The sequence below is a fragment of the Rhinolophus sinicus genome, chromosome 14, assembly GCF_057876585.1.
Source record: "Rhinolophus sinicus isolate RSI-liver-muscle chromosome 14, RSI-T2T, whole genome shotgun sequence".
NCBI classification, from domain to species: domain Eukaryota; kingdom Metazoa; phylum Chordata; class Mammalia; order Chiroptera; family Rhinolophidae; genus Rhinolophus; species Rhinolophus sinicus.
The window spans coordinates 57203929-57226321 of NC_142514.1; the positions used below are offsets into that span (position 1 = coordinate 57203929).

The following is a 22393-nucleotide window of genomic DNA, read 5'->3' on the forward strand; positions in this document are numbered from 1 at the left end:
CTCACCTAGATACAGATGTTTTCAAAACGCTTAGAGACCAAAGAAATCAATCCTCAGAGGGCTGTCATCCTACTTGCGTAGTAAATTGACTTGACAGACTCATAATTCAATTTGCTGTTCTTATGGGGGACAAATTTGATTTGGTCCTAACAGGGAGTGGTTTAATTTTAATTACACAATTTTTTCCTAAGCATTAGCACTTTCATGCGAAATACTAAAGAAAATGTGGCTATTTCCCCCTGAAACTATTCACTTAGAAGCTTGCTTATAATTATTTAATAATTAGGTTTTGAAATGGAGAATATATTACTAGATGATTATTCATTTATCTTTGATGTGCTATGACTACAAAAGACCATTAAAGTTAAAAGGTTGATGAGATTCTTGTAATTGCCCTATATAAAGTAAAAAGACAATTTCCAAATTTCATACAAAGAAAAAAATCAGAGTTGTCTTTGACTTTGCCATACAAATTAGGTACTGTTGCTGCATAACAAATCACCCAAAACTTAGTGGCTTGAAACAACAATATTTATAATTTCACATGCTTTCTATGGATGGAGAAATCCAGAGCTGCTCAGGTTTTGACTCAGGATCTCTAATGGTGGCTCATTTAAATGTGGCTGAAGGTAGGCTTCTTTATTCACATGTCTGATGCTTAATTTGGAAAGACTCAAAAGAGCTGTGGGCTGAAACAGCTGGAGTTCCTCAGGTATCTCTTCTTATCTTGCCACCTGGGGTCTCAGGGTGGCTGAACTTTACAGCAGCTCAGGGGTCCAAATAGATGTAACCCAGAGAGCAAGAAGGAAGCCCCATTACCTTTTCTAACCTAGCTTCAGAAGTCATTATGTCACTTCTACCACTTTCTGTTCCTTAGAGTCACTAAAGCTGACCCATAGCCAAGGAGAGGGGAATTAGAATAAGGGGAGTGTTAAAGAAATTTGTCAACATGTTTTAAACCACCACACCATGACACTCAATAAATAAATACTAGCCCATTCTTCACTTTGCTCTTATCTGTCCCTTCATTTCCTTTCTTCCTGGTCTTTTCAAGCCAGGTGCTCACTCCAGTCTGTTATCTACCCTTCTTGTCCTTATTCTCTCTACATCCAGTCTGTCATGTGTCCTGATTTATCTTTTAAAAAAGACCACTGTCGTGAATTCATTCCTCTGGTTGAAAGCCTGTAATGCCAACAAATATGTTTCTCTCTATATGGTTTGTATCAGAATCAGGGGCATGCCTTGTTAAAAAATGAGGATTGTTCAAGTCCCTTCTCAAAATTACTGAATTAGAATTTCTGGTGGGTGGAACCCAAGAATCTACACATTACCAAGTTAACAACCTTTAGCAAGGCTGATTCTTAAGCACACTAAAATGCACATTTTAATTCCGTATTTAATAGCACATAGCAAAGGTTCTCAGCCGTAGCATGTCGCCATAGTTATGGAGTAAGCAGGCTATTGCTAATAATACCAAAGTACTGAAATTAGAGCATGTCCAGAATGACCCCAATAATGTCATCTTCAGTGTCTTCACATTTACCTTCTTGAGTGAATAAGAAATTCCTTAGGAGATAAAGAATTTCACATAAGATGTGTTCTCAGTATTAATGTCATAAGGTTCTTGTGTTTCTGTGGAATCACTACCCCCATGCGACCTGATCTGACTCGGACTTCGTTTGTTTTACCACAATCCCTTGGATGTGTTTTATCCTGCTCGTTCCCTATTTGTGTCTCTCCTTGGTAGCCATTTTTTACTTCTTATTAAATCTCACCTTCTCCTCGACACCTTCCCTTAGGATCCCAAGCCTTGGAGATTTCTCTCTATTTTCAGCTTGTTTTGCAAAACATGGTACTGCCTGTAACATTTATATGGCACTTACCATGTAGTACCTTAAATTGTTAACTATTAGTTCATCAGATTGCTGGGCCAGTCAGGTTCCAACAGGAAAGATATGGCCCATTCATACAGGCTAAACAGAAGTCTTTAGTAAAGCAGCTATTGAAATGGTGTACACAAGACATGAGGAAACTACAAAGGGTAGTTCAACACAATAAGGCTAGTAAAAAGTGGGGTCTGTCACCATTGTTAGGCCTGCAGATGCTAGATGGGGGAGCAGTTACTTGAACTTAGAAAAGAGACAGATATATGAAGAAGACTTCCTTACAGGAGCCTTGACCTTCAGTAGAGAGAAGGAGCCAGCCTATAATGACCCCACAGGATAAGAGCCAAGGGAATAAATACCCAGATGTTCCTCTCCTCCCTTCCTCTGATCTCCCGCTGATGTTTGCCATAGGCCAACACCAACTGGAAGCCAGAGGGCCAGAGAACCCATTGATTCATTTCAAAAGAGTCAATCACCCAGGGCCCAGAGTTGGGGAAAGAATGGTGGAGAATGGAGCTAGAGAGGCAAAGGGAAAATAGACAACACAATTACAAATTTATTAAAGCACAGTCTTGCATCTACTGTTTGTCTTTCTTACAGCCCTGTAATATACTGCATATAGTAGTTGTTAAATAACTATATCTTTATTCTTTGATGCCAGCATACATTGTTTTCAGTTCCCCAGAATGTTTGATAAGGATCAGTGACAAAAGACTTTCTCAATGTTAACGTTTTGTATTTTTTGTACAGTGATTCACTCAAACATAAACTACTGTATTTCCTTAATTTCCAGGCCCAATTCCCTTAATGTCTTTAATAGAAAAGGCCAGTTCCTTGAGAAAATGCAGATACAGTTATAATTTGAATCTCCTAAGTAATTACCAAAAATATAAATTCAAATTAAACTGGCTGTCATATATTTTGGAAACCCAAAGTCCTATTCTCAGATCCTACCAATTTAGCCTCACTGACTATAAACTCATTACGTTCTGTGAAAAAATAAATGTGCGCACAAGTGTGTCTTATGTTAGGAAAAAATAATGTCAGAGATGCCGAATTTCTAAAATGAATAAACAGGATAATTTTTTTACCCTACAAAAGGTCTCCTACCTTTATAGAACTATTCAATTGAGATTTTCATTACTTGGGTAAAAGTGAACATACTTTATGTTTTTAAGAGATGCTTTTTAAAAATAAAGACACAGACAGGTTGAAAATAAAGGATGGAAAAAGATATACTATGCAAATACTAAACCTGAAAAGCTGGAGTGACTTCATTGACAGTAGATAAAGTAGACTTTAGGACAAAGAATGTTACCAGAGATAAAGAGGAATATTTCATAGTGATAAAAGGGTCAAGTCATCAGAAAGACATAAAAATTATAAATGTGTATATACTTAATAAAAAAGTTCCAAAATACATGAATCAAACAATTTACAGAAATAAAGGGACACAAATCCACAAATAGACAAACTCACACTCATGGTTGGAAATATTAGCAATCCATTCTCAGTATTTGATAAAAAAAAAAAAAAAAAAAAAAAAAAACTAGACAAAATAGGACTATGGGTCTAGAAGATGTGAGGAACAATAAATATATCTAGAATACACCATCCAACCATGGTGCTGTACACACTATTTTCCAGATCAACTGTAGACTAGGCCATTACACTAATATTAATACATTTTAAAAGCTTGAAATCTTGTAGAGTATGTTCTTTGACCACAATGGAGAAAAAACATTCAACATTAGTTCATTAAAAAGAACTCAGCAAACTGGGACTAGAAGGGAATTCCTTTAATCAGATCAGGGACATCTATGAAAAAAAACGTAAAAGTAATATCATACTTTATTTTTGATGATTTCCCCTAAAATTGAGAACTGCAGAGATGTCCACTGTTACTACTTCTATTGAACATTGTACTGGAGGTTCTAAAATAAGAAAAATAAAAAAGCATAAATATAGGAAAGGAAGAAGTAAAACTGTACTTGTAGGTGACATGATTGTTTACAAAGAAAATTCTAAGGAATCTACAAACTGCCTGCCAAAACTAATTAATTTAACAAGGTCACAGAGTACAAGGTCAATATAAAATCAATTGTAGTCCTATATATTAACAATAAATGTCTATATAGTATAAAAACAGGGTGAGCCATCTCTGGCTTATTGTTTAAATTACCAAGATTCCTTATTAAAATATTGACTTAGAAGGATATCTTTTTGTAGTATTATTTGAATAGATAGTTATTGGTACTTGTTTACATATGTGGATGGGCTAGAGGGTAACATACAGTACTTAGGTTTGCATCAGAAAAGTGGTAGCGACTAATTTTCTAATGTGGTGAGTAGCCCTTGATTATGGCATTTAATTTGTTGTAGTCCTCAGTTCATTTTTTTCCCCATGAGTCATGGACAAAAAATATCTTCCCATTCATGCTTTAAATAATACCCTTCATGAGTACACAGATTCATAGAAGCACGAATTTTAGAAACTACTTTATCCTGAATCTTGTAACCGGTTGTCCCTGCATCTGAGGGTTGCTGAGTCATTGCAGAGGCAAAACAAAACTAGGCAAAATAAGCATTTTTCCAATCAGCTGACAGCATACATACAGTTTTTAATACACGGAAATTCTTAGTATTTTTTTTTTAACTTTAAATAGAATCTTCAAATTAAAAAAGCTTGGTAGCTACTGATCTCATTTTGTAAATGAGAAAATTGAGACTGAGTAAGGTTAAGTGACTGGCTGGATTTCACAAATCTAGTTAAAGTAGAGCTAAAGTAAGTAACTCAAACTCCTGAGCTGGAAGAAACAACCCACACTCTTTTGTCCAGGGTTCTTTTCACCCTGTATTGTGTCCCTGAGAATAAAAATGGTTGAATCTAGTCTCAAAAGACTGGGATTTACCATCCAAAAGAAACTCTCTGGAGTTAGATCCAAAAGGTAGTTCCAAAAACATTTTGAACAGTGGACAACATAGTAAAATGAATTTTTAATTTCCCAAAAGGACTATTTGAAGGAGAAAGCACATCCAGTTTTACAAGTCCGTTATATTCTGATATAAATCACTGTTTGTCTTCAGTCATCTCCTCATAACTGTGTTCCAACCATGTCTGAGTTTTATAAATAGTATATTGTCTGGTTTTCTCTGCTGCGTAAATGTATTTGTATGTAAGAAAATATATTTTAATTATATCTGAGGAAAATCTTCTTAAAAGTACCAATTGTTAAGCATTAAAGCAAATTATTAGTGCCAACCATTCTACTTGCCTCGAAACTTTTAGAAATTCTTTAATATTACTTTTGCACACAATAAACACTATTTACTGAATGAATGAGTAAATGAATTAGTGAATAATAAAATGGTTAATGGTTTAAACCCTCTGGTGGGCCTTTCCATATCCATGGTTCTTTGATTTCTATTAAAATTTAATAATGAACCTTCTAAAAATTTACTCAAGTATGTTTTATTTGAACTACCAAATATTCTAATGAATATTATTCTTTAGGCAGTGTGTATGTATATATGTGTAAATATACATATAGATAGATGGAAAGGACAGGAAAGGAGAAAAGAAAGAAAAGAAAAATACACACACACACAAGAAATATTTGGAAAGGGTTTTCGGCTCTGATTTGTTTCTGCCCAAATCACTCATACATTTCAAAGAACTAAATTAATAATCTAAAAATATCCTGTTAGAGTGATTATACTTCAGTGCTCTGGCTCCCTGATAGAACAGAAAGGCCAAGGTGAAGGCAGCTGCTTCTGTGGCCAAAAGAGACTCGAAAGTCTGGTTTCAAATCAATGGCATCAGCACAATTTGAAAAGACCCATTCTTACAATAGCTGTTATCTTCTAGAGCCTTGGAAAATTACTCATTTACTAGTGAGAAAATCAGCTAAAAATTCGCTCACTGAAAATGCAGAGTATAACAGTAAAAGTGGACATCAACAATTTTGATAAATAACTTCATTGGTTTTAATTAAAAATAAAAAAACCTATTCTGCCCACCACTACTTAACATTGAAATCCAGTTGTGTGTGTGTGTGTGTGTGTGTGTGTTCATTATGCCTATAGAATGAGACTGAAACAGAGCCACCTCACTAGTGTGCATAAACCAGCAGTAGCAAAAAGATTTCATCTTGTAGCAAAAAGATTTCATCATATTCAAATGGTAATCGATTCCTGCCTGCTATGTTGAGGTTTTTGAAGCTAAATCGAGAGTGTTGTGATCATTATCAATGATGATCCTCTGCCCATGCCAGATAGAAAGCCTCTGAGATGGGCCATATCTGTGCTGTACAGACTGGAGATCATAACACTTTGAATTCCCATCCCAGATGTTCTAGAACCCTGAATCTTTCAAGCCATTTGTTAGATCTTTATAGGGAAAAGAATAAAAACTTTACCCTTTTCCTAGAAGTGGGATTGTATTTGAAGGAGCATGAGGTTGGATAGGGGTACCCACAGAGACTATTCCTGATTGTCAGAAAAAATCCTGATTTCACATAGTCTACTGGTCACTTCATTGGGTAGTCTTTCAGCTTAGTTTGCTACCCTGGATGTGATGACAGCTATCAGACCATCATCTTCTAAAATAAACCCTGAGTCCATTACATTGTTATGCCAAAGCAATTCAGAGCTGGAGGCCAGATTATGAGCTACTGTTCTGATACAAAATATTTCTGGTGCTTGGTAGTACTCAGCAAAATCCCACTAAGTAAACGAGTGAGTGAGTGATAGAATGATTTGATTGTATCAGCAGACTTTCTCATAGGTCTATTTTTGCCTACCAAACATAAACTGAATATAACTTCTTTGTTCCCTACCCAATTTCCCCAGAAAAAGCAGGGCCCTGGAAAGTTTCTGGGGAAAGAAGCCATTCCATATAGTCATGTGGTATTCACATGGGTCACAAGTTTCCAGAACTCCAGGTCTTCTTCTGTGCCTCTATTGTACCCTGCCCTGGCTTCCCTTTGGAACTGTATCCCAATAGAGTGGAATTTCCATATAACTTCACTGTGTTGAAATAACACTTTATGTGTTTGCTTCCATATTGGATTGGGAGGTCCTTGTGGGCAGGGACCACATCTTACCCATCTTGCATCTCTTTCATCTAGTATGGTAGTTGGCTCATAGTAGATGCTCAATAAATGTTTGTTGACCTGAAATGGACCCCTATGGATACATTTCCAAGTGATGCTAGAACTCTACTTATCAGAAGATTTTTTGTAATATATTTTATTTTTTCAGTTACAGTTGACATACAATATATTAGTTTCAGGTATACGACATAATGATTAGACAGTTATATAACTTATGAAGTGATCACCCAATAATCAGGAGGTTTTTTTTAAAAAAAGAAAAAGAAATGAATGAAAGAATAGTGACCTAGTTTAATTACTTGTAGGCACATATTAAAATTTTAATTGTGAATTGAATGAATATAAGAATGAAGGGCTCTTCCTTAGGATATTCAAGAAAATCTTGAGAACAAGATGTCTTAAATATATGTTTCAAATTCTGGCTGGAATTGGTTTGGGTCTTAATGCCTCAAATGTTGTCTGAGGATATGAGTTTAAATTATTTTTCTTCATTATCAGTATCAGTGAGACTAGTTATTCTAAGCTAAGCGAAGCAGAGATATAGTAATGTCTGAGGAATAGAGTGGAATACTATTACTCCTTTTCCAGCCAGTAATAACTTAATAGTCTTTTCTGAATTTCCGTGGAGATTGTTTTTGTATTTGAGTGAATAATAAACACCACAGATAAGTGTGAAATAGAACTGTATGTATCTTCTTTTGAAGTGGTAACTTCTTTCAGCCATACAAATCCAGAAAGCTTATACCTCTGAGAAAGATAACGTTTTTTTGCAATGACACCAGTGTTTTTAAAAAGCATTTCCAACTAAACTTCAAAAGAAAATCTTTAATAATAGCATTTTGTGGGGAATTTTCAGCCTATTTTCCACTCAGTATGTCTAGGCATGTAGTATTAAAGGAACTATTAAATAATTTTTATCTATTTTATATTCCTATATCAGTTAGCATTTAATATACTCTTTAATTTTATTTTCCTCCAAGAAATGCTTTTAAAAGATGTGAAAATTTGCCACTTGCTTTAAGAATTTCAAAACCACTTTTCTAATGCTTCCTTTGAATGGATGCAATATATCTCAAAGCATAAAATTCACTTGTCTAAAACAGGTAGATCAGAGAGAAACTTCACTGTTCTTGCTTTTTAAAATGAATATATTTTATATAATAAAATTAAAATATATACAACTATTTACTAGCTTCATTAATTTTTGAAAACTGATTGCTGTACAGATCAAATAGGGATCTGGAGCACATGATCTTTAAGAATCCTTCCTTATGTTCTTTGCTTCCTTCCACAAATTTATAACATAGTAGATAATATGAGGTCTGACAATTAAGTTCGCGAACTTGTTGCAATTGTGTTGCTAACCTTTTTTGATATCGGAGGGATTATTCATTATGAATTTGTACCAACTGGACAAACAGTTCTCCAAGTTTACTATTTGGAAGTGCTGAAAAGGCTGCATGAAAAAGTTAGACGACCTGAGCTTTTCACTGACAATTCATGGCTCTTGCATCATGACAATGCACCAACTCACATGCACTGTCTGTGAGGGAGTTTTTAGCCAGTAAACAAATAACTGTATTGGAACACTCTCCCTAACTCACTTGATCTGGCCCCCAATGACTTCTTTCTTTACCCAAAGATAAAGGAAATATTGAAAGGAAGACATTTTTATGACATTCAGGACATCAAGGGTAATGTGATGACAGCTCTGATGGCCATTCCAGAAAGAGTTTCAAAATTGCTTTGAAGGGTGCACTAGGCGCTGGTGTCAGTGCATAGCTTCCCAAGGGGAGGACTTCGAAGGTGACTGTAGTGATACTCAGCAATGAGGTATGTAGCACCTTTTCTAGGATGAGTTTGTGAACTTCATTGTCAGACCTCATATGTGTCAGGTTTGTGTCCACACACCAACAACAGGATCTCATGGATAATTACTCCCATTGTCAATACTATGGATTTAAAAGTTAAATGTTTGTAAAGAGGCAAGGTACAGAGAGGCACTGGTTTAGAAGTTAGCTAAATGGTGAGCATATGTTGAGATCATACCTTCTTCAAGGTCTGTGCCAATGGTGATTTTCTTGTCTGGGTCTAAAAACATCATCCAATGTCATCACCCAATCCTTTGATTGCTTCTTAATAGATACTCTTTGCTGTGGTCTAATCAGTCATTCATCTCATGCACTAGTAATGAAGAGTTTAGAAACTGACCACTATGAGCCAGGCAGGCATGGCTCATCCCTCAGGTGTAGAAACAGTTGATGTACTTTTGGACTCGCCAATTTGCCTTCATTCCTGTCTCCTCTCCAATCTCAGAAAGTCCTTTGGTTTTATTGCAGGGCTGTTAACCTAATGCTGGCACTAATGGTTCCCCCAATTTCCTAAATGACCATTAAAATCAAGCACATGTATAAAGACAATTAAGAAAACAGATCATGCTTTGCATTATATTTTATTTGACCTCTGTTCATAAAGGGACACATCATTGTAGAGAGGTCAGGCGCATGAGCTCTTCCAGATGATCCTCTTGCCTCCAGTTTCTCCCCATCCAGCCTGCCCTCTGCACTACCACTGATACTCATTCTAAGGCACAATGAAACGTGATACTCCCGTGTTTATAAGGTAAAACCCCAACTACTCAGTGTGGAAGGTGATGCCAACCCATCTAGTTTCAGTCTGCCTTTCCAGAACTTCAACTTCTGGCTCATAATAGGGTCTCAGTGAACATTAGAAGAAAGACTAAGTGAATGAAGTAATTGCCTGTATAATCAAATTAGTGGTGGGGTAAAGACATTTTGGAAAAAATAGAATTGTAAGTTTACATTCATTTCGTTTGTCGACCTAGTATATATTAAACAAACCTTTAATCTTGTCCTATTCATTAAATGTTTATATCTTCACAGCTTAATGTACCCCAACTACTTTTATTGAAATGAAGATTTGCACCATAAATAGCAAACCACAGAAGTGTACGTTTCATAATCTGATAGTTTTTTGAAACCATTAATGATACACTCTGTTCAGCAGATATGATTAATTTGGCTTGTGACAAATTGTGAAAGACAAAATAACCTAGGTAACTACTTAACTAAAGGAAAAGAAACAGTGTGCATTTTGAACTACAGGAGATTAGCACAGGGTCATGGAAATTGATAGAATATAGCTTTTGAACAAGAAATTCCCAAACTATAAAAATAAGATTTCACATGTTAGTTGTTTCCCTATGTTAGTTTCTTTCAGTTTTGTACTTAATCATATTGCTGTGCTTTAGGGTTTTGTTGTCATTATTTTACTGTTAAAGACCCTGCAACTTCAATAAGCTCCTGTTTTGAGCACTGATATATATATATATATATATATATATATGTATATATATATATATATATATATATATATATATATATATATATATTTATATATATATGGTTTCTTATAAAACAGAGGTTAAAACACAGCTTCCTGAGTCCCATCTCTGGAGATTCTGATTCAGTAGAACAGAGTGGTGCTTATGAATTTGTATATCTAACAAGCTTCCAGGATATGCCCACATAAGGGCCTCTAATGCAAGGAATACTCTTTCAGTAACATAGCTGTAGTCTCCTTCACATTGTTATCAGAATTTGCCTTAGCAAAAGAGATTTCATTTAATTCATGTATTTCATGTAATTGTAATAATAATAATAGAGAGGGAGGTGGTATTTGTCTTGGAGAAGAGAAGGCTTATAGAGAATATGGTTAACTGACATCAGGTAATATAAGAATTGCCATATGGAAGTGGCCTCTTCTTTATTCCCATGTTTCCTTAGACATTGTGCTAATAATACTGTTTTATAATTATTTCTTCACTCAACTACCAGACTATGAGCTCCATAAGGTCAGGGAAAGTGTCTTATTCTGCTTTCTAATCAGAGCCTAATACCCAGTACCTACCGCTCACTGGAAACAGGAGATTAAAATTTTGAGGAACAACAAATCCTATCCTCAGTCTGTCAGTCCTCCATCATGACCCTTAAATCAATGCATACAGGGACAACAACAAAAAAAAGTTTTTTACTGTGAGACTTTGTCTCAAGACCATCCTTTGAACCACGTGGAGAATTCCTGCTATCCAGGCTACTGGAAGACTAGAGCCCAGGACCAAGCAGGCCAGAAGACCTCCTCCAACCCTAATCTCACCCCCAAGTCTCAGATTGTAACCACTGTTGTCACAGAAACATCAATCCAGAGAATTCCCATGGAGGAGAAGACAGGGAGTAGAGCCAGAAAACCGTAAGTTGTGCTGGTTCTTAGAGCTGCCCAATGCAGGCCTTCTGACAATTCAGTCCAGCAGATCTCACTAGCAGCACAGAAAGAAGCAGTTCAAAAAGAAAGATGAGAATCAGAAAGAAAGAGACATGGATATCACTTCTCCAGTCCCTTGGAAATAAAAGAGGATCCTAGGTGAGAGGAAACACACCCCTACCTAGTATTATAGCTCTGCGAAAAGTCTTGCTCTGACCAACTTTCGCCACACTTTTTCTCCTCAAAGTGAAGAGGGGGAGATGAGGAACCATGAAAGAGGAGTCCTGAACTTGCTTTCCTTAGAGATTAAAATTCTCCTACTTTTTATCCTTTTCAATAAACCCAAGGGTCTTAATAGCTCAGGTCGTAGAGTTTATAACCAAGCGGGGTGATTGCAGAGCCCATACATATTAACTGAGAAAAGAGGGTAGACCAAAACAAAAAAGAAAAAGATACCAGAACTTCATTTTTGCCAGGGTCCCAGTTCATCTGTTCCAGTGTCTAGAATCTTCCACTGGTAAACATTAAACTTTATTTGGAAAATCCCCCATCAAGACATTAATTGCTTAACCCATCCTGGGGGGAAAAATATCTACCTGTTTAGATTATGTCCTCTCTAGAAGACTGATGTCTAAAAGATTCTCATCTTGTAAATTGCATACTTTACATAAAATTTGGATGTTGCATTTCTCTTAGGCCATATGCCTGCTCTTCTTTATGAATTTGTGTTCTCTTGGAAGGACCACTCTTCCCTCCCCTTCATTCTTTAGTTAATCCTTCATCATCTTCAGATCTCAGCTCAGTTGTCAGATCTTCATAGGAGCCTTCCATGAACTCCATGATAAGGTTGGTCTCCCTATTATATGTTCTCATAGTAACATCTACTCCATTTTTATCTTGTGGCACTTACCACAGTTACAGTCTTATATTTACTTGTGAGATTCTTTGATTAAAGTTTGTCTCTGCCAATTAGGCATAAGCTCTGTTGGAGCAAGAACATACCTGATGTATGCTCATTGCTAGTCCTGGGAGCATAGAATCGAATCTAGCACAGACTAGGTACAAGTGTGCTGTTTGAGGAGTTAAAACAAACTTGCTCCCATTGCTGTATATTCTTGTTAACATTTGGTATTGTTAGTATTTATTTTTGCCCATAATTAAAACTTTATTGAAAAACTGACACCAAAATAGGAGCGATCACTGTTGTGTACTTACAAAATTAAATAAAATTATATTATCTCGGCAGATTAACTAGAATTAGTGAATGGACAAGGCTTCCTGTGCTATAAGAAATTCAGGAAGTTGTATGGATCATTAGTGTTGCCTCCTTCTAAATGAACACCCTTCTGTGAGTCTGGTCTTTCCTCCTGTCAGCTGGCACAACACTGTTGAACAACCTGGACATTTTACATCCATAAAATAAGAAAGAATTTGGACTTTGAACTAGCTGTTTCTTTTTATGCTTTTTTCTTTTCTTCTTCCGAGGATGGATGTAGTAAACCTCTAGCCAAAGGTATGTTGATCTTTTCACAAGCCCAGCCTGAACAGATCTCTGGTATTTTTAATTTTAGTCATTCTGGTTGCTATGTAGGTCCAATTTGCATTTCCTGGATTATTAATGAGTGGGCACCTTTTCAACCCATTTGTCATTTGGATATCCTCTTTTATGAAAATGCTGGTTCAAGTCTCTTGCCCATTTTTCTATTATGCTTTCTGTTTTGTTTTGTTTTAATGATGTTTAGGAATTCGTTCTGTATTTTCAAAACAAGCCCGTTATTGGTTATATGTGTTGCAAATCTCTCCTCCCACTGTGTAGCTGGCATTTTCATTCTCTTAATAGTGTATTTTAATACATAATTTTTAAAAAATTAAAGCCAAACTTCAAATTTACCAAACTTTTCATTGTGGATAGGGTCCTATTTAAGAAATTCTGTCTACGCTAAGGTCTAGAAGCTATTGTCTTATATGTTATCTTATAAAATCTTTATCATTTTACTTTTCACATGTAGATCTGAAAATCCTTTTGGAATGACTTTGCATGTCATATAATACGATATGTCGGGAGTCAAGAGTCACTGTTTTCCATATGAAAATCAAATTGTTCCAGTACCATTTACTGAAAAGACTTTTTCCACTGCATCGCAGAGCCACCTTTGCTGTAAACCATATGCTCATATATTTGGGCAGTAGATCTGTTTCTGGGTTCTCTCTCTGTTACAAATGATTTCTAGTCTTCCTTAAAACCTATACCACACAGTCTAATTACTGTAGATTTGTAATAAGTCCCATCATCTGACAGTAAGATGTATCAGTTTATTCTTTTCCTCAAAATTATCTTGAAGATCGCCTTGGCTACTCTTGGCCCTCTGCATTTCCAAATAAATTTCAGTGTCAACTTTTCAATACACACACACACACACACACACACACACACACACACACACACTGCTGGAATTTAGGGATTATGAGGAATTTAGAGATCAATTTAGGAAAAATTGACATATTTCATGATATTAAGTTTTCCATTCATGAATATGGCATATGCCTCATTTACTTAAATCTTTAATTTATGTCAAGGTCTGTGTGGTATTTTTATACCATTTTTCATTAGATAGTCCCCTAGGTAATTAAGTGATTTGTTTTTTGTTGGTTTTCATTTGGTTATTTAAGTAGCATTTTTGTTTCATTTTAAAATTGTTTATTGCTAGCTGATAGAAATAAAATTGATTTTGGTATAGTGCCCTTGTAAGCAGACTATGTTAAATTCACACATTTATTCTAATGGTTTTTAAATTCTTTTGGCTATGTTACGAGTAAAATCATATTGTCTAAAATGACTTCATAGTTCTTTATTTCCAATCCTATGTTTTATTTCTTTTTTATCTCTTATTGTACTATCTAAATATCTTCATGACATTGTTAACTAGAAGTAGTGACATTAGGCATCTTTGTTTCATCTCAGAGGGAAAGTTTCAGCATTTCCCAATTAAGTATGATGCTTGCTATAAATTTTATGTATTTGTTCTTTATCAGCTTCTTTATCAGATGTTCTCTTGAATTCCTAGTTTGATAAGAGTATTAATCATGAATGAATATTGTTTTACCAAATGCTTTTCCCATATTTATTTAATTGTTAAGATGGTCATATGATTTTTCCCTAGTATTCTGTTAGTTTGGTAAAATACAGTGCTTGATTTTGAAAGGTAAACCAATTTTTCATTCATGAAATAAACCCAAATTGGTCATGACATACATAATCCTTTTTATATGTTGATGAGTTCATTTACTAACATTTTACTTAGAATTTTTACATTTATGTTCGTGAGTGCGATTGGCCTATAATTTTTCTTTTTTCTAATGTCCTTGTCAAGCTTTGGACACAAGACAATGCTGGCATCCTACAATGAATCGGGAAGTATTCCCTCCTTTTATATTTAATGTAAGGGTTTCTGTTAGATTGGCATCTGGTGAAGCCAGCAGGGTCTGGAGTTTTCTTTGTGTGAGAGTTTTGAATTATGGATTTAATATCTTTCATAAATATAGAGGCATTCTGATTCTCTGTTTAATTCTTTTGTCAATTTTGGAGAGTTGTGTTTTTCTAGAAATTTGTGCATTTCATAGAAGCTTTCCAACTTGTTTTCATGAAGTTATTCTTAATATCCTCTTTTATCATTTCAATGGCTTTTTAATTTCAGTATTTATTTGTGCCTTTTCTCTTTTTCTTGATTAGTTTTACCAGGGAGAATCAATTTTGTGAGTCTTTTTAAAAAACCAACCCCTTAGTTATAGTATCTTTATTTTATATTTTATTGATTTCTGTTCTTTATCTTTCCATCCTTCCACTTTTTAGTAGATCTAAAAAGATCTAATTTTTCTTTTTTTACCATTTTGAGTTGGATGCTTGGATCAGTAATGAAGTCCCAGAGTCCCAGTGTCCTGTCGTAGTGACTAACTCACCCTTGCACCTTGGCTTTAGCTTGCCCTCCTCCTCTGCATTCACCCCAGTCTCTCACTCTTGCTTTCCTGTCTATGGCTGTTTTCATGCTACTAGACCACATGGCCTGCAAAGCCTAAAATCTTTGCTATCTGGCGCTTGACAGAAGTTTGCTGACTCCCATGCTAGGGATTATGCCATGCATCGTTAATTTATGAACGACTCATAGAAATCAATACTTTCACCACTTTCTGAATAAGACCTTAGAACAACTGAACTTAATTTACCTGCCTCATAACTAATCTTTATTATTAAAAACCACAAAATACTTGCAGTACTCTTTTTACATGATCAATATTTATTTAGATTTACCCACATATTTGTCATTTCATTGACCTTCATTCATTCCCCTGGGTCAACTTTCTATCTTGGATTGTTTTTCTTCTATCTAAAGAATCTTCTGTGATATTTATGTTAGTGTAGAATTCTTAATCACAAATTCTCTCAGTTTTTGTTTGTTTGAAAATGTCTGTATTTACTTTTCATTTTGAAAGATTTTTCCTGGATCTAGAAACCTAGGTTGGTAGTTATTTTGTATTGGCACTTCAAAGATATTGTTTCATTGTTTTCTGGTTGTCGTTGTTTCTTTTGAAAATGTAGCTATCTGTCTTATTGTTGTTCCTCTGAAAGTAATCTTTCATTTCCTTTTTTCTTTTTTTAAAGAATTTGTCTGTTTAGACTTTCAACAGTTTTACAATGATGGGCTTAGATCTGAGGTTTCTGTTTGTTTTCTTGGTTTTTACATTGCTTCTTGAATCTGGGACTTGACATTGTGAGTTTGGAAAATTCTTAGCTATTATATTTTCAAACACTGCTTCTTCATTTTTCACTCTTCTTCTGAAACTTTCTAACCATTGTCTCATATGTCTCTTTTGTTCTTTTCTGTACTTTTCCCTGCCCCTTCCTCTCCTTTACTTCATTCTGGATATTTTCTGCTGACCTTTTAGTTCACCAATTCTCTTTTCAGAATCAGGAGGTAACATGCCAAGGGACAACTGCTGTTAAACACATTTAATCACCACAGTATAGTGAAGATTTGGGATGATTCTAAATGGGATTTAGTCCTATGAGGGCTGGTTCACATATACTCCAATGGTATAGCTCTTTAGAATTCAAACCAAAAGCCTAGGGGACAGCAATAGTATTTTCTAGAGTTCCTCCTTGGTGGACTCTGTATTACAGTTTTTGTCCCTCAGCCCCATAGTCTGTTAAAAGCTCTGCCCAGAAATTATCTCCATTTTAAATGATAATGAAGTCCAGTTATCTATTCTTTTTTCTTTTTATGATCTAGCCTCTGTGATAGTGGTGTACGTTCAATAAGTATTTGAGGGGTGAAAGAAATAATTTATTTTACATTTTCCCTTTAGGCAGAATAAGGAAGCAAATTTTATCCCAGCATTAGAACAAAATTCCCAATTATTAGACTCATCCAGTAATGAAAGGTGCTGCCTTTTAAGGAGCAAGTACCCATCACAACAAATGTTCACAAGAACATTCAAGTTTAAAGGTTCAAGCTTAAAAATCACTTGTCAAGAGATTGTGGAGAAGATTACAGGTTTGGCATTCATTTAGGTTATATAACCTCCAACTTTTTTTCCATCTCTTAGTTTCTGTGATTCCAATTTTTTGTTCCAGCTGTGATCTCTCTTCTTCCCCACCCCCATCTAGCTTTAGAACTTTGCTTCCTGGTTTCTGACAGTGTGATCTGAATTATGGAGTATAGGCCTTCTAACACATCTTCATAAAGAGTAGGGCAGTCAAAAGTGCTGACAATTAAGAACGCGGAGTATTAAAATAAGCTCACTTTGCATTCTGACACAGCGAATCAACACAACGTTGCTTATCAAAGGCAATCACAAGTTCTTTTTCACAGAGTAAACACTCAGCTACGGACTTTACGAAAATGGATAGAAGAATATTGATTTGTCTATATAGTGAAAAGGGAAAAAAGGTTAATTTAATTGATTCGCTGGGAGGAACAATAACAGCAGTTGGGAAGTTTACTTCCATGAGGACTAAAGCAATATCTCAGCTTTCATTCTTATTTATGTATGTATTCACTCAATTATTCAATCAGCAAACGTATTTTGAGAACATAAGCTGAGAAAAGGTGTGCCAAGGATTCACTTTGTTTGTTGAGACTTTTCAGCATTTCACAAGTGAATTTCATGAAAACTTTCTAGGGGCTTCACACCTTTTGGAACAGAATAATGTCTGCTTCTACTTTACATTTTGGGGAAAGAGCAGACAATTTAAATATTTTTCCTTTAAAATGGAGCTCTGTCAGGAGAACTTAAGGCCCTATGGTGGTTATTAGAAGGATGGGCATGCTTCTGGCAGCTGTCACTCTGTTGATCAATCAGCTGGCTGTCCCTAGCTGCTAACGTGGTCTGGTGTCTTCTACATTTTTATTATTTTTATTCCTAGTTATCTATTGTTTAATTTATACCAAGGAAAGACAGCAAGTTAGTCACAATTAGCAAACTGAGCAACTTTGCAGATGCACTTCAAAGGCATCTTTATCAGACCTGAAGGCGCATTCGTTGATCAAAAATCTTAGATATTCCACTCAAGCTTTCTGTAAACCTAAAACTGCTTTTTTAAAAGGTCGATTGATTTAAAAAGATAAACAAATCCAATTTTATTCAAAGTGTAAACAAAAAATCTTATATGTCTTTCAAGCTGTCTCTAATATTTCAAAAGCCAATAGTAAAAGACAAAATATAGTCATGATTACATATATAAGTGTATCATTGTGTTATGTAGTGAGAAACACTTACACTGAGGTCTGAAACAAAATATAAAATATATTAACCTAAACCATTTAATTTTTTAAAATGCAAACTATAAGAATTTCCAAATGCAAGTTTTTATCTGCATTCAGTACAGTTAGTAGGTCAGGGTTTTTCCATCTTTTAATGTACATTATGACCAAACCAAGCACAATATAATGTCATTTTAATTTATTTGTCTTCTCCCTTATATAATCTATTTAGAGTCAGTTGAAAAGGATATCATTTGTTATATTGGGTAAGGCTAAATGTTACCAAAGATTTCAGTAAGTATGAATTTTATAATTTTTGAAAAAAGTTTTAACTTCGGATAATATCTATATATCACACACAAATTACAGAGTGATTTTCTAAATCGTTAAGATTTCTCAAAAGTTATTTAGAACATTTTTTTTTTTTAACTGGGAATTACTAAGCTACTGAGATGGGGAGTTTTTCCCTTATTTTACACTTGAGAAAACTGAGGTTCAGAGAAATTGAATCATTTGCCCAAGGACAAACAACTAACAGATGGCAGATTCTAGATTCAAATTCACGACAATCTGATCCTAAAATTCATGCTCTTACTCACTTATGCTATGTAGTAAGTAGTATGTGCCTGTGCGTACACACTGGCAGTGGAATTGGGGCAAAAGAAGTCTGAATGGCAAAATCCATAGGCAATGGTAATAGAGACTGAAGTTGTGATAAGGGCTAGAAATGCTACGAAGGCTTCTAGCTCAGAGATTTGGGAAAATAGTGTTGCTACCATAAAAAATAAATACACAAACAATATGGGAATTTCATTTAGGTAAAAATGGGCTCAGATTTATTTTGGCCTTGCTGACTCACAAATAAAACATTAAGATTTACAGGTAGGTAGAGCTGTCATTATAGGCATTTGACAATATAGGATTTAAGCACTGTTGAAAGTCAGTGCTGAAAATGTAGATTTGGAATCCATCAACAAAGGGTAGTGGTTGAAACCAGAAGAATGGAAGGGCACTGAGAGAATGAGAAGAGAATGAGAGTGAGGAGGGGAAAAAAAAAAAAATGACCTAAGCCTTGGGGACAGCCCCACTTGTGGGTTTGAGGAGGAAAGAAATGGAGGCAAACAAAAAATAAAATAACATAACATAAAATAAAATAAAAAAGTTAAAGGAGAACTAGAGCAACATAGAATCTTGGAAATCAAGTAATAATAAATGTAGCTAAAATTTATTGAGCACATGGATCAAGTTTGTGCTGTATATTTTACATACATTATCTTATTTAATTTTCATAGTAACTCAGGGAGGTAGGTTTGTGTATCACTATTGACAGGGGGAGGACGGAGGTTTAGCAAAGTTATGTTATATGCCCATTGCTCAGCCGGTAAGTCCAAGAGCAAAAACTGGAATCCGTATTTCCAGTCTCCAGAGTCCATTTTCTAACCAATGCTATTCAGAGAGCACAAGGCAAACTGCTGTGATGTGAGAAGAAAATATGAAAATTAAGATTATTATAACTCATGCTTTTTAAATTGTATTTTTGTACATACTTTGCCCTCTGTATCCACATGTCCCACATCTACGGATTCAACCAACCACAGATGAAAAATGTTCTTTTTTAAATGTTACATTATTGTTGATGTGTATTCTGTAGTTAGATCTACGCTAATTGCATCTGTATTGAACATGTTGAACATGTCTGTACATGAACTTTTTTCCTTGTTCTTGTTCCTTAAACAATCCAGTATGTCAACTATTTATATGGTATTTACATTGTATTAGGTATTACAAGTAATCTAGGAGTGAGTTAAAGTGTAGGGGAGGATGTGCTTAGGTTACATGCAAATACAACACTATTTTATATGAGAACATGAGCATCCTTGGATTTTGGTATTGTGGGTGTCCGGGAACCAATCCCCCGCAGATGATACCAAGGGATGACTGTATTTTACAACATGTACCCTATGTTAGTGTGGTAATGCATGCATATCATACATACATGCATAATTTATAAATTAATAAGTATATATTTATTGGGGTGTATACTCAAATAATTTACTAATGTGAGGATGCAATAAAAATTTTTGGAGATTATTGCTTTAAACCACCACGCAAAACTGCCTTTCATGTCTTTTTCCCATCTTCAACAAGAAGCCACATTCACTTTATATGACCATGTTACCTTTTAAATGCAATAGTAGTTCTAATTGAGTTAAATAAAAACTGCTTATTTCACAGGTTCTTTCCATGTCATTCTTGGTATTTTCAGAAATTCACAAAGGTCTTTGGGCCATTTGATGTTTTGTAATAGTGGAAGGAACACAGGCCTTACTCCAGAGAGACCTATGTTCAAATATCAACTTTGACCTTACTGAGCATATGGCCTCAGACAAGTACTTAATTTCTCAGAGCCTCAGTTTACTCATCTGTAAAATGGAAGTAATATTTACCTGGCAGACTACTGTGAAGTTTAGCAATAGCATAGGAAATAACTTAGCACTGGGCCTAGCATACAGTAGATACTTTTAAAAGGACATCAAATCATAGTAATAGCAGCAGTACTTATTTACTATCAACAACCTCTGTGGCCCAATAGTCCTCTAAAATCAGGTCACATTTGGCAAAGTTTGGCCTATATTATTCTTAATTCAACCAGGACACATATTTGAGCATAAACAAAAACTATTTTCCTGAAATAAATAGGGTCACTGTATATGGATGGCTGTGTGGGTTGGGGTGCTCCATGCACTGTAGGGGCAATGGCTCCTCCTAGCATTGTGTAGAGCGATAGCCCTGGAAATGTGCTGGGGAAAAACACAGAAGTATGGCAGCTGCAACAGAACCAAAAGAGATGAATGCTGCTGCCTGCGTTTGCATTGGTTGGTACGTTGAATGCCTGGCTACTTGTTTGATGCTCTCCACAGATCTGTACTCCCGATTTGGTGGTGTTCCTGGCTTGCGCCAATCAGAGGCTCAAAGAAAGATTACTGAAGCGTGCAGAGCAACAGGGGCGTCCTGATGACAATCTGAAAGCTACCCAAAGGAGACTAATGAACTTCAAACAGAATGCTGCTCCACTGGTTAAATACTTCCAGGAAAGAGGGCTCATCATGACCGTAAGTTAGCTATAGTTTTATATGTGTAGTACAAAAGTGATCTTTCAGATCTCTCATTAGCCTTTTTCTCGGTTAGAAATCTTTACATTAAAAAAGTGCTTTTCTTGGGTGCAGATTCAACGAAAAAACTGATAATTTTGACCTGATTTACCTTTATTAAGCCATCATGATTTTTAAAAAATACTTTCATTTTAGTTTGATTTTATAAAAGTGAATTTTTAACCTTGGCTAGAATTCTGTAGCTCCCAAATAAGTTTTTTAAAAAAATAGGATTTTGAAATAATTTTTGTATAATTTTAAGCAATACTTGCCCAGTTTCTCAACTTTTCTGTCTTTGGAAATCTAATAAAATTGATATACTTAAAAACACAGTTGACACAGTGCTATATTAGACTTAAATTGCTAAGTTAGGCTTTATCATACTGTACCACATAAAGAAATGAGAGTCTGATGGCATAAAAAAGTTTTCCTAAGGGTTTGACTTGTCATGAAGAAGTGATACTGTCTCAGAATCGAAGGTGTTGATCTTTCCGCTCCATTGATACAATGCAAATATTAGTATCTTCATAAATGTTTTGTTTGTTTTGTGGTTAATGATACTCAACGTGTCAATGAAGGATGAGGCTGAATCATTAGTTAATATAATTATTAGAATATAGGAAGTTAGAGGTAAAAATTCAGCTAAATTTATGATCCCTACAAACATCATAGATTAAAACACAGGTGATAAAGCGGAACATAGGCCACCTGAAGACAGCATTTTACAAAGGACACCAAAACTGGGACAACTCCATGACGGTCACGATGGAGGCAGACCTCAGCAGAGCGCTCCCCTCAGTCTTTTTCACCAGACCAGAGTTTCTTGTCAAATGGGTTACAAGCTTCCGTAGAGAATCTGATAAAAAATGACCATGCTTATCCCAATAAAATACACGTTTTTCACAAATTTTAGGTAAATCTACTGAAGCCCATCCATAGAGCTCCTGTGACCTAACAGTTACTGGGTTAACAATCTCTTCATTAGACTAAGATGCCCTTAGATCTGAAAGAGAATGTCACGACATTTGAATGGTAATCTCTTTGCAGTCTTTTTTAGCACGATAAAGAAGTATTTATTAGAATTTGCTCTTTGAGTCAAAGTTGTCATGTCAGACAATTGTAAATCTGCTCTGAAAACTATTCACAATGCCACAGTTCATTTTATGGTACAAAAGAGATATTGATTAACGGGAAAGCTTCCA

General features: G+C 35.2%; 1 protein-coding gene and 1 pseudogene across 4 annotated transcripts in view; one reads left to right on the forward strand and one right to left on the reverse strand.

Moving 5' to 3' along the window:
• AK5 (adenylate kinase 5) overlaps nucleotides 1–22393 on the forward strand; it is a 204352-nt gene that overhangs the window by 23812 nt on the left and 158147 nt on the right. For all 4 annotated transcript variants that reach the window (XM_019743342.3, XM_019743343.3, XM_088791211.1 and 1 more), the window contains exon 6: nucleotides 20961–21152. In XM_019743342.3, the coding sequence (XP_019598901.3) occupies nucleotides 20961–21152 (192 nt within the window). The remainder of the gene's footprint in view (nucleotides 1–20960; nucleotides 21153–22393) is intronic.
• On the reverse strand, nucleotides 12596–16258 carry LOC109453545 (small ribosomal subunit protein eS27-like pseudogene; annotated as a pseudogene).